General features: G+C 43.5%; 2 protein-coding genes across 4 annotated transcripts; both read right to left on the reverse strand.

Annotated features, from left to right (window-relative positions):
• Positions 1–629: 629 nt before the first annotated feature.
• Positions 630–5419, reverse strand: fam167ab (family with sequence similarity 167 member Ab). Of its 2 annotated transcripts, XM_079290529.1 has the most exons (4): positions 5315–5419; positions 2533–2594; positions 2045–2411; positions 630–1300 (listed from the first exon to the last, which is right to left on the reverse strand). In XM_079290529.1, exons 3-4 carry the CDS (start codon positions 2402–2404, stop codon positions 1037–1039), a joined length of 624 nt encoding a protein of 207 aa, XP_079146655.1. In that variant the 5' UTR covers positions 2405–2411; positions 2533–2594; positions 5315–5419; the 3' UTR covers positions 630–1036. The 2 variants fall into 2 exon arrangements, with proteins under 2 accessions (XP_079146655.1, XP_079146654.1); XM_079290528.1 differs by having other exon boundaries at positions 2045–2594.
• A 172-nt stretch (positions 5420–5591) lies between these two features.
• Positions 5592–11794, reverse strand: lca5 (lebercilin LCA5). 2 transcript variants are annotated; one of them, XM_079290493.1, is made up of 10 exons: positions 11201–11794; positions 11026–11105; positions 10025–10425; positions 9538–9779; positions 9010–9315; positions 8693–8830; positions 8481–8577; positions 8249–8385; positions 7950–8145; positions 5592–7871 (listed from the first exon to the last, which is right to left on the reverse strand). In XM_079290493.1, exons 2-10 carry the CDS (start codon positions 11028–11030, stop codon positions 6967–6969), a joined length of 2427 nt encoding a protein of 808 aa, XP_079146619.1. In that variant the 5' UTR covers positions 11031–11105; positions 11201–11794; the 3' UTR covers positions 5592–6966. The 2 variants fall into 2 exon arrangements, with proteins under 2 accessions (XP_079146619.1, XP_079146618.1); XM_079290492.1 differs by having other exon boundaries at positions 10025–10440.
• Between the last annotated feature and the right edge of the window lie 1013 nt (positions 11795–12807).

A 12807-nucleotide genomic window follows, 5' to 3' on the forward strand; every position in this document is an offset into this window, starting at 1 on the left:
ACTGCTGAGACAAAGGCTTGACGATCATGTTGGAGCAGTCTGAGCTGTGTAGACACAGTATTAACCTTGTAATTTCAGTGGTTGTTATAAGAGACAATCAACTTTATCGGTACCACTGTTGTGGAAAACAAATTGGATGGCGAGGCAGTGAGTTTAAAGCTGTGGTTTTTTCAGACTGTATTAAATCTGGGCCACAAACCTGAAACTCATTTTTTTGTTGCACGGTCTGTGCATTGGGACTACACTTAACTTTCACATGCTCACATTTCAAACCCCCACAAAGAAAATGAGTAAGGCGAGGTTGCCTCCAATGTTGGATCCCATCACAACAGAAAGCTCATAACATGATCCACGTAGTCGTGTAATTTCATGTTTATCCATGAACTAAACCATGTTTTTATTTCAGACAAACAATGCCATCTCAACTAGCCACTTCCTGGCTGGAACCCAACAATTAGGGCATCAAAAGGGCAGAGCTCCGGCCAAGAGCGAAATAAATCTTTTACTTTTAAGGAGCAGACTTCAGCAAATTACTGGAAACCATTGTGAGGTCCATTATGACAATAGCTACAAAGAATAACTCATTTTCATACAAAATATAGATATAGATATATATATATAGATAGACTGATGAGGGTTAAAAGAAAGTGGACAGGAATAAGCTTGAGATGCTTCACTGTAGTTTAAAAACGGCAAGTATTCTGTTTCAAGTCATGATGGCCGAAAGGTCTAAAATCTGCTGTGGTTTTCTGTATATAGCTGCCAAAGCCATGTAGAGGAAAACACACAGTATATATGTACTACCTACTGCACTCGTTCTAAATAATACACATTACCTAAATCTCTCTCTTTGATTATAGGGACTGTAAAAACAGACGTTACATCTAAGTTCATCCTCACTACACCGTGGTCAAGAGGATTGCGCCACAATCTCGCAAATGGCCAGGACTGCACTGGAGCAAGGATAGTATTAGACAGGCTGCTTTGTTGTTTTTTTGGGGGGGGGGGATTTTCTGCCTGAATGCCATAACTGCCACTAGCAGAGGGAGAAACGTCGGGAGTTAATGTTCATCTTGGTGACGCCGATGAGTCTCAGCGGGGCCGAGAGGCCGAGGCCCGGCGTGACCGGGCATTCGCACAGCAGGTCGGACAGCTCGTCCCGCTCCTCGAGGCCAAAGGTGGCGTCGTTGAGCATCCGGCGATGCAGGTGGCACGTCTGCTCGATCTTCAGCTTGTTGATGTCGTTGCGGAGCCGCATGAGCTGCCTCGCCAGCTGCTGGTCCTGCAAGCGCATGTCAGTCTGACGGAGAGAGATGGAAAATAAGCATACATCCCAAAACTATTGTGTGATTCCAACAACAACGTACACGTAGTTCACATGATCTAGATTCACTGGAGGGCCACGCATTCAGGTCGTTATTGTGTAACAAAATCTAAAAAGAAAACTCACAGTGGGACATCCACAAACACGTTTCTCTTCATAAGCTCTCTCAATTGTATCGCCATCGTGTCCTCCTGTCTTTGTGCAAACATCTCTGCAGAGATCATAATCGTCTCTCTATCTCTCTCTCTCGTCCACTGTGTTTGTGCAAAACGTTCGTGGCCACATACTGTGCGAGTAGGATTGTTCTGCCTCTGACTGTGCATCTTCGCATGCTCGGTCCAAGCCTATGAACCGCGGGTGAATGTGCAGAGTAATTGAGCAGAGTAAAAATGATTCCACTTGCAGAAACTGTAACAACTGTCGGATGCTGTTGCCTGAGTGTCCCCAATCAATCTCACTCACTAATGTGATTCTTCTGCCCACTAATTGGACATTGTGCCCATTGTTGGAGTCTAATGAGCTAAGTAGCAGGAAGTTATTTCTATTCTATTCTCAAAATGATAACGCTCTTCAAATTAAAAATGTGAATGAAAGTGTGTATTTGAATTAGTTGGTTATTTTTACTTTTTTTTTTTTTTGAGAAGTCAAATTTATAGCAAACTGCTCCATATTCCAAAGAAAGATGATACATTTGTACAAATAATTTGAGTAATGTCTCACCAGTTCTCTCCTCAGCCAACTGAGAGCTTCATCAATGTTCTCAAATCCCTTCAGAACTCCTGACTTGCACTGAATCGCATCAGACTTCACGACAGTCTCCGTGGGGCTGACTACGTTCCCCTCAGGCTCCACTTGGATCGGGGATTTTCCACTACTTGATTCCCCGAATCTTTCCGCCTCAAGGCGGGCTTTCCACTCCAGGTAGGAAGGCCTCCTGGTTTCCAGTCTTAGCTTCTCTGTCAACGCCTTCAAGTTCATGAGATGGTCGTCTGTAGGCAGATCCACGTCTCCCCCACATTCTGCTCCCACCGGGACTGTGTTCTTCTCCACAATAATCTGAGGAGCCGCGGGAGTATCCATCACTAATCTGCTGAATAAAAAAAAAAAAGCTCCTTAAAAATGTGTCACAATAAAAAATAGATAACGATATCTGCTTTTCATTGGTGGCCTCTTTCGTTGTGACAAATGACCGTTGTTGTAGGTTTTACTGTCAATCTTTAGAAGTTCCTTGTTTCTCCTCTGGTGCTACGAAGGCCGAGCATCTTTAGATCTGCAGAGGAGAGAAGAAGCACGCTGTGAAACAGTTGCTGACTCCACCACTAACCACATCCAACCGACAGAGACAAAACTAACGTGACATTTGACATGCAAGGCTGCACCTCAACTGTGGCCAGACAGGCTCCGTTATATGACTGGCTAGACTATATATCTCAGACAGATTGATGAGCGTTCTTACCCTCTGAAAAGATCGAGCATTTTGGCCTCTAGTATATCAAATAATTCTCAGCACACTGCGGGAACGTACATCCAGGATTTTTGTTTGACAGGAACAAATAGTTTCCCTAGCAACGACACAGGCACTGGGTATGAGTCAGCCATTTAACACCTATCCTCAGGGCTTTATTACCTTAAACAACCTGTGACAGACAACTGGCAGTACGGCACAACGGCTGACAGTCTTGCTCTTTTCCAGCAGTGCTTCTATTGACGGCTATAAACCTGTGCAACAAATACATGTTTCAAAACTACAGATCCTGAACATTATGGGCATATTTAAGTACTCTTCATGAGACATGGGTAGGGTCAGTTGCTGTAAAGTAAGGCTTTATTTAGGCACAGCATGTGCTTTTGACTGAACGCTAACATCAACATGCTAACAATGACAATGCTAAACATGGTCACCATCTTAGTTTATTTTGTTAGCATGCGAATGTGACCACGGGCCCCGACAAGCATATCCACAGCTCCACAGTAGCCCAGGAGGGACATCTCATTGCCGGCTACACTAACATTTGCTATTTAGTGGAAACATTAATAGTTCTGCAGGTATTTGTCCATAAACCAAAGTTGTTATTTCCAGATACGTAACCAGAAATCTAAATTTCACACTTTTCATCTAAAATGATTTAGATATATCCATCCAATAGTTAACATATTTTAGTCTGGACCAAAGTGGTGGACCCGACATCCATAAAAGCCATCCACCGTTGCAAAAAATGTATGTATAACATAATATTTTTAAAGGAACCTGGATTTCTATCATGCTATACATCCACACACAATTGTGCATCTAGCTACACCAATATGGCATCCAAATATCTCAGTATCTTTTTATCTGGCCAGTTTAGAAACACTGGAGTGATTCTGGAGGCCCACAGGAAAGACTAACTCAGGACATTAAGCCACAAAGGAAATCTTAAATGTGGCCTCTTAAAGGATTTAGCAAACACACACTCATAACAGCGGCAGCAAAAGCAGACTCTCTGCCCAGTGTCCTCCTTTCTAAAGTCTCCAAGCACTCAGTAAGTAGTTAGTGCTCAGTTATTCCATGATGGGCACAGCAGACCAGCAGTGAAGTCATTGCCCTTGTATCTAATGACAGGCTTGTAAAATAGACCTCTGACTGTGAAGAGTAGCTGCTGTAATGTATGAAGGCCACGGGAATGGATCTTCTCCTTATTCTGTCTCTGGAGACCACAATGTTACAGGAGACCAATAGAGGAGGAGGGAAATAAACCCATGCCACGTGCATTGTTAGGAGTTTGTTAGGACCCTGTATGTACAGAAAGGAATTGATTCAAATTGTGAAAATAAACTGCAGAGCCAAGAGGTTTAGAAAGAGGGGGGAGGAAACATGTGTGTAAGCATATTAGCTGATATATTGAGCTGTGGTCACAATTATAAAGACATAAAGGGTTGAGCAAAAAACCCAAACCACCCTCTTGTTGGCATGCTTAATCATTTAAGAGGCACTTTTGGGGAACACGGACACTTTTGAATGGTCCAGCTGAAAGATATTTGTCTTAAGGAAGCCAAAATATACATCCTGAATATCAAACGGAGTCTTGCGCATATACAAACAAGGACAAATCTTGGTGGGAAAAAAAAACATTTATCGCCATTATCCAAATGACTCAACTGGCAAACAACCCACCCACCCAGCATTACCCGTACATTCCTCTGGTTTTGAGGCGGCAGAATATGATGGCTCAGCAACATGCAGTTGCAGCGTTACCGCACCAATAAAAATGTATTTTGTGGTGTTGTTTTGGGATGCCAAAACCTGGTCAGGCTGAAGAACTTCAGGAGTCTGGCTCTCTCATCGGGCACATGTCTGCTTAACAAAGGGCAGAGTAACTAATCAGGCTTTAGTGTGCATCTCCATATAAAGGTGTTAACTTTCCATCAGTGCTGGTATACAGTACAGTACATGAGAATGTGAGCATTATCCATGTGGATCAACAGGATTACAGCAGGTGACTCAAAGTCAATTTAAATAAGAGATTAATAAACTTTTTTTTTAAAGTTATGGATACTGTGTTCTTTGTTACCATCACACATGATTCCTTCTGCCATTATTACAATAACCTGAAGTTAAACAGCTCTTATTACTGTAATGCAACCTGGCATTTTTTTCTCTTTAATAAATTGTTATGGGCAAAAAAACATCTCTCGAGTCCTGACTTTAACATAAACTTGAATATTGTATTCCTTCCCGAGCCCATCAAGGAGTGACGTCGGAATATAAAGTTGTGGTCAACTTGACTAATTATTCTCATTTTGTTCATTATATAGCCTTGCATCATTTCTGTAAACAAATGATACAATGCTATGGCTACAGTATAACAGAGTAATTTACTCGTTCGCATTGTTTTTCACGTGGACACTCATTTTAACCTCGTTTTGCTTTTCTGACACCGTGCTGCAGGGTGCGACATCACCGGCATCCTCTTAAAATACGGTAATTCTAACTGCGTGTGGCTCGTTTACCTTGTAAGAATCCTCCTGCTGCGGTCCAACTTGCAGTTGAAGCAGCGACATCAGCGCAGACCATCTCGAGCCCTCTCTCTCGCGCGCATCCCTAGCAGATCCACGGTCCACTTGTTTTTGAGCAGAGAGCTGCCGGAGGGAGGGGCGGGAGGGTTCCGGTGTCTTGGAGACGTCCTAGGAATCCCTATCAGACTTCCCGCCGCATTGACACGGTTATGTGTTCTTTTCTGCGTTCCGTTCCGCAAGTGCGCCACAGTTCTGATGACAGCACAACAGCTTCACTCTTACTTTCATTTATTTTAATTCAATGAAATACGAAAACAAATACAGTTTTTGTAACAATGCAATTGGTACAAAATGTGAAAAAAGTCGATACATAAATAGCCTACAGCCCGGTTAACGTCAAAGTCGTCATCTGTTACGTGAGTTACTAAAACACATTTTGCCAGAATAAATACAAAGGGCTCTTCAAAAACGCGTCAAAATGTACATGTGATATTATTCCTTTCTATTAAGTATCAATTTTACAGCTTATACCAATGCAGTGTGTGCGCCACATTTAGAGTTGTAAGTCGTAATGTACGTCTGTAAGAACTTAAATAAATAAAGAGCATTTCTTCTGTGCACATCAGTATATTGTCGCTTCTACTACAGCAACAGGTGATTTGTATTAGTGCTGATTGCTTGCAGGAGCGTAGCGCTGCCATCACATAAGTAATATCAGGGCAGGGGACAAGGGCCCCCAACTGGAAATATATCTACATTTACTGTTTTACAACAGCTTCAAGTCAAGTAAATCAAATATAAACTTTTAGTTTTCTCTCTTAAAACACAATATTTAATTGATTGATTTAATATGACACAACTACACTAACTGTCATTGAGCTTCTATTAATTATCAATCATTTGATGATATGAAATAAAAAATGTTCTATGGGGTCAATAACATCTTCCCTTTAATGGGAGGGTTTATCAGTATTAATATAAAATTGGTAGAATTGTAAAAAACAGCATTTCATATGATATCATATAGTTAGTCAGACATCGAGGAGGCAGTCTAAACGCGATTGTCATGTTGCTTACTGGTAAACTCTTATGGCATGGACTCTAACAAAACTCAAAAATGACTGCATAATCACTCAAATGTGTCCAAATAAAGATACACAGGGAACTGTAGGATCCCAAAAACAACAACAGCAACTCAGAACTATTACAATAGAATATGGCAAAGCGCAAACATGTGAAACGCAAAGAAAGGTGATTTGCAGCGCAAAGTCTGTGTCATTGTGACTACTGCCTGTGTTTTGGTTTGTGTTTGTTTAAAGAACAATTATTCTAGCTGCAGGGATTCTGTGTGCCGTAAACCAGAAAAGCCATCGTCTCCACAGAAAGTACAAGTGCAACAAGCATTAAAATAGAGCAAATGGTCAACAATCCTATATTAGCAAGTTATGCACCTGAATGCTTGACGATCACTTCAAATCACACATTTTCTACATGAAACACTATAAACAAGTGAAATGACTTATCTGGTATTTTAGAAACGTATTTACTTCTCTGCTTGGTTCTGTTGAGTGTTGACATTTGTATTGGGAAATCAATGGTGTTCAGACTTTAATTGACTGACCCTGTTCATCACTCAATCTCTTATTTCATAGAGTAAGTTCCTCTATGTCATCATCGAATGAGGCGATGGCACGCATTGTAGGCCTGCTCTCTGTGACGTGTAGGGTGTTCAGGGAGGATGCTGGAGGAGTGGAAGACCCCGAGTTGAAGCTGAGCAGTCCTTCCCGTCTTGATCGCACTCCGTTGGTAGTCGGAGGACTGTTGAGCACCTCCATTTGATTGGAGCTGCTCCCACTGTCACCTGCGGGTGTTGCCGGGGCACCAAATAGCTGCTGCATGAGGCTGGACTTCCTCTCCTTCCCCGCTCCTCTTTCCGTCTCCTTCTCTGTCTCCACCCCTCTGAGACTAAACACACCTATTGCCTCCAATGCAGAGTCCCTGTCCTCTTTGGGCGGAGGCGGAGGGAAGCCGGAGGAGCCGCGAGAGGCTGAATGTCCGAAAGAAGGCGCGTAGCTTCCGAATGCCAAGTCGTCCCCGGAGATTTGTGTCCGCGGCGCTCTCTTCCCCGTCCCTGTGGTGGCAGCTCCACCATGCGTGCCTGATCTTCTCCTTCCGCCTTCCCCGCGCAAACTGGCCGACTCCTCTGATTCTGCGAGGTTAAAAATGGAAGAGGTGTGGTTCCTCTGCTCAGGAAGACGAGGAGAAGAATGGTTACTGGGAGCCTTATTGAACTCAGAAGGACTAGACTCAGCAAACATGGTGCCCTGGCCTCCGTGTTCCTGACGGTCTATTTCACGCATCTTAGCCAGCAGCTGTTCCTTTTTGCGACGTGCTTCTTCTGCTGCTTGCTGATTGGACAGAGTCCCCTGGTTCCACCTCTCCACCTCTTCCTGGACATGGCCGCACTTCCTGTTGTCCTCTTCCTCCTGGTTCAACAGGGAACTTCCTGTCGTCCTCCTACTGTCGTATTGCTCTTTTTTTTTGTCCCCGCCTGTGGACATAAAACAAATCCATGAGCGCATTACTGCTTTCTCGTACTTGTTGTACACACACTGTTTAATGATCTTACCATCTCCTGGTGTCTTTGCCTTCTCATCGAGCACATTGAGCTCCTGGTGGAGTTGCCGCCTCTCCTCTTTCTCCTGCTCTTTCTTCACCATCTCCTTCTGCTTGTCCCCTTCTCTTTCGCCGTCTCTCCTCTTCTGCTGTTCCAACTTTTGATGTCTGTCTTCCGTCTCTGCCCGTCTGTCCCCTCTGTCATACTCCTGCGGACGTAAATTGATAAAGGGAGAGACACAAGAGGGGAACGACGGACAAATAACAGCGACAGGGGAAGAAGAGCGGATGTTTGGGGTTCAGTGACTCTACCTTGAGAGATATGTATTCATCAGGTGCCTGTTCACTGCACTCATTGGCATCAGTCATGGCGGGGAGAGGTGTAGGGAAATCAGGACTAGACGCTCTGTCTTTGGTGTGAACGGCCTTGGTGCTGCTCCTGCTCGGGACTATGTGTGTGCGGGGGGGAAGCAGATTGTATATTAGATTAAATTTTTGCTATCCCAATTTTTTTCCCTCCAATAAACCGACAGTCAGGCCTTACTTTTCCGCTTTGCGCCACTGTCGACATCTTTTCTCAGTGCAGGCTTCATCATGCGATTGGCATAAATGTTCTTAGCATCTAGTTCTCTCTCCTTCTCCTGATAAGAAAAGGACACAACAAAGTGAACATTTCATGCAATGCTGCTTTTCATACACAATCATAAAGACAGATACTTTGTCTCAGCTGGTGTTCTGAGGTATATTTTTATGGACCTTGAGTTTATTGTTCAGTCGTTCCAGCTCCTCCTGCAGAGTCCTGATCTCCTCCTGGGCACTGATTGTCTTCTTCCTCTCTGCAGCCAGCTGCCTCTGGTAACTGCTGTTGCTCAGCTCCATGCTACGCTCCAGCTCCTTCAAACACACACAGGTAAACAAATACAATTTCCAGCTACCGCGTGACAAAAAGGAAGTAAATGATCTTGAGATTAAAAAAATCCAAAAAAAAGGTACAGATTTTGCCGTAAATGATTTATGTTTTATTTAATAGATGCAAGTGATTGTTTATCTAGCTTCAGTGTAAATAAATGTACCTTAATCTTGTGTTCTGCCTCTTGGGCCCGTGTCTTCTCTTCATCTAGCCTGCGGCTCAGCTCGTCTCTGGCTCCTAGATCTCGCTGGTCGACCAGCTTCTTCAGCCGCGCGATCGTCGCCTGACTCCTTTGCAGCTGCTCCTCGCTGTCCTTCATCCGGCGCTCGGCTGCCCGCTCCCGCTCCTGAGCGCGCCGGAGCCGCTCGCGCAGCACCTGGGTCTCGTTGGCGTGGCGCGACAGTAGCTGGGATATCTCGCTTTCTGTGTCGTCGTAGCGCTGCAGGGCTTTCTCTTGACGCACCTGAAGCTGCAGCACGCAAAAGAGACGATATTACATTTTTTAGGATGCCACAGGAGTTCCAAGATAATGGTGAAGAACTTTACAGTAAAAGATTATGTGATTGGTTTTTCTGCAAAGATGTGTGTTAATGTCTTCCTATCAGTATTGGCCACCAACATCTGATGTTTGATTAGGATTTTCTACATTTCTTACGTCTCAACCCAAACTTAACTAGAAGGGTGGATCTACCTGTCTGAGAACTCGATTTTCCTTCTGCAGCTCCTCGGTGCGCTGTTGCAGCTCAGCAAGGGAGTTACGCAATTCGTTGATCTTTAGCAGGCGGGCTGAAAGCATCCTCTTGGTCACCAGGTCCAGGTCTTTCGGGGGCGTGGACTCCTTGCTTTGTGAACGCACTCCCCTGCGATGCTGCTGGGTCAGAGGCTGGCCACCTGGACGCTGTGGGCGCGACACACCCCGGCGCCCCATGCCACCTGCACGGTAGAGAAACACACATGTAGAACATATTAAACGGTAGAGGCTGAAGACAAAAATCTGTATCAAACTATGTGTGTGTTGTTAGAGCTATGGAACTTCATTACGAACAATTAAAGTTGAAAAAAGTGCCTTCATGTCTCATAAAAGAGGATTTTTGTCCTGCAGAAAACCACCGTGTGAAAAAGTCTGCCTCACACTGCCACCACCTGGACAGTAAATACAATGGCCTTGCTTTATATACCTGTCTTGTAGAAGGGGCTGTTGGAAATCCTCTTTGATCGCACCCCTCTTTGAGGGGTAAGGGATGGAGTCCGGGACTGAGAGTATGGTGAGATCGAGCGGCACGAAGGAGACTCGTTGTCATAGTCCTCCGAGTAAAACGACCCGGTACTTCTCCGTCCCTCTCCATCTGATATCTGGTCCCGATCTGGATCCGAAGGCCAGGTTCTGGTTTTCGATCTGCTCTCGACACAGACTTCTTTTTCACCCTCACTCCGGATCTTGTCCCGGATGATCTTTTTGTACTTTTGGAAAGACGATGCTCGGGAATCTTTCTTTGTGCTCCGGAGTGACTGGCGACTTTGATCAACATCCCGGTTGTCTTCGTACGGATCAGTTACGTTTTCTGATTCCATGATGTCACTTTGAGAAGAAATGCTGATGTTGAATTTGAAGACAAAAAGTCAGAAAGAAATGTGTCAAACTTACATTAAAAGTCTCCTGATGTCAACATTTGTATTGTGCTACCAGATGAAAAATCTCAGGGCAAACTGCTTTCTCTGAGGTTTTCCGTTCTGTGTGTCTTCGTCACTAAGCGACAACACACATGAGGTGGAAATTTCCATGAGGCTGAATGATGTATGATATCACTACTCAACACCAGTGCTGCTACATACCAATTAGTAGCCTGCCCCCATCTGCCCTGGTGACTTATTAAACAGACAGTGTATTATTTCTGACTGCAATGAGAAGCATGCGCACACACCTGGTCAAAGAACAGAACAAAAAGTGTTCAGGTGTTCTCACCTGATATTTTAATTATGTAGTAGTGTTGCATGTTATATTCATGTACACATACAGTATATATATTATGTATTCTTGTATAGTTTGCCATATACATATACTGTATCAAATGTAGAATTCTTCTGACAATATTTTGTGAGTCACTGTATTTGTATTTATTTGTATTTGAATACGCCTGGATGTACAGCAGTATAAACATCAGAGTACCTTTACACTCACCACATAGGTTACATTGTCCCCATCATCTCTGTTGGCACCATCGTCCACATCTTCTGCTTTATCGTATGTCTTACTGTCTCCTGATAACGCAATAAACGAGAAAACGTATGCAGTCAAGTCACAAGCTCTCAAATGAAACAAATATACAATCAGAAGCGTGTTCTCAAATACTTACTGTAGCGATACTACTAGCGTCCCCCTCTCCGTGACTCTGACAGATTGGATTAAAGTAGACCGTCTGCTGTTGACAGTCGCATTGTCGTGACACTGACTGCCACTTAAAAGCTACAATGTGGCTAACTAGTAAGTTATGTGAGGCCAACCACACACCTCAGTGGGCTTTATATTCACATGCAACATTATCAAATAGACATGAATAAAAGAGACGAGTAGGTGTTCAAACAGCATGTCAGCGCACTGGCGTTAGTTAAAGTGGACGGACTTGTTGACGATAGCTTATTATGCTAGCATAGCAACATACAAAAACAAACTAACTAGCTTCCCTCAACAGGTGGGATGTGTTTTAATGTTACTGCTCTGTGTCTGCTGCCACCAACCTGTCCGTTGTGCGCGTTTAGCATTTAAAATCGTCCTGCCTTTCTCTAGTTTACGTTTAAAGTATGTCGCAATTAACTCGATAGGCTAATGTTAGCAACATAATGACTCAACTAACGTTAGTTAGCTGCTATCACGCTAACGCTAGCATGAAGTTAAGCTAATTTAGCTATACCGTCAGCTAAAAGAAGGCATAGACGTTCGCCTTTTAGGAAACAGCCATGACTATCTTTTAAAAAAATGCGCTGCCCTGTTATTATTCGCAGTAAAACAGGAAGAAGGAGTCATCCTGACTGTCAGAAGCGTTCAGATACGATTATTTTGTGGTTCACGACAAGCCTGGTGGTTTGCTCCAGTCCTACCGCTGACGCCGTACCATGGCAACCACAGCACTCCGTGCAGGTGCAGTACCCCTTTAATACCAGGGTGGCGCTGTGGTGCACGCTGTGATATAAATATAGCTATCTGTTTATTCTAGCATTGTGTTAATTAAGGAGAACGTTGGCACTGTTATCGAGCCAACTGATAGGACATGGTTTCTTACTCTTGTTGTGCAATGCATATATAAATTGTGTTTTTAGGATGTGTGCATACACAATTGTCTGTCACTTCAGCCGCATTTGCTTGTCATTTGAGATATATGTCATGCCATACATGCAATCTAACTATGACACCAAAGTCGAAAAACGTATGCACAGCTGCTGTTAATATGTCTTCATGCTGTGCGATGTATATTGTAATTGTGCCGGTGTTTTAATTATCTGTGCATGTACAAAGTCTGTCAGTTATTTTATTGGCTGCAATATGTATTGTAAGATAAAAGCACATGAGAGGGCAAGTGCAGCTTGATTTGGATCCACACCACAAACTGACAGAGCACATACTTAAATTCACCCAATTTGATTGAAATTTGATATGCTGCTAAGTGACAAACGGTGGTGTCAAGTTGCCAGGTTTAACCACAGTCAAGCAGAAGTTTTTTTACTTTCGAAAGAAACGTGATTTGTTTTAATAATAATGCATTGTGCGTGTTTAGGGAGAAACAAATCTGGGTTATTCACTTAAAAGCACAAGCAGACTTTGAATGATGTCATTTAGACCTCATATTTGGTCCATACTATACAAATTTAATGAAATTATTATGGATGAGCTGTGCAATATTGTGTACAATCAGTTTTGTTCTTGTCTACGGGAAATGTTTTTATTTAATTTTGAAGACTATGACCG

Source organism: Melanostigma gelatinosum (genome assembly GCF_949748355.1).
Source record: "Melanostigma gelatinosum genome assembly, chromosome: 19".
NCBI classification, from domain to species: domain Eukaryota; kingdom Metazoa; phylum Chordata; class Actinopteri; order Perciformes; family Zoarcidae; genus Melanostigma; species Melanostigma gelatinosum.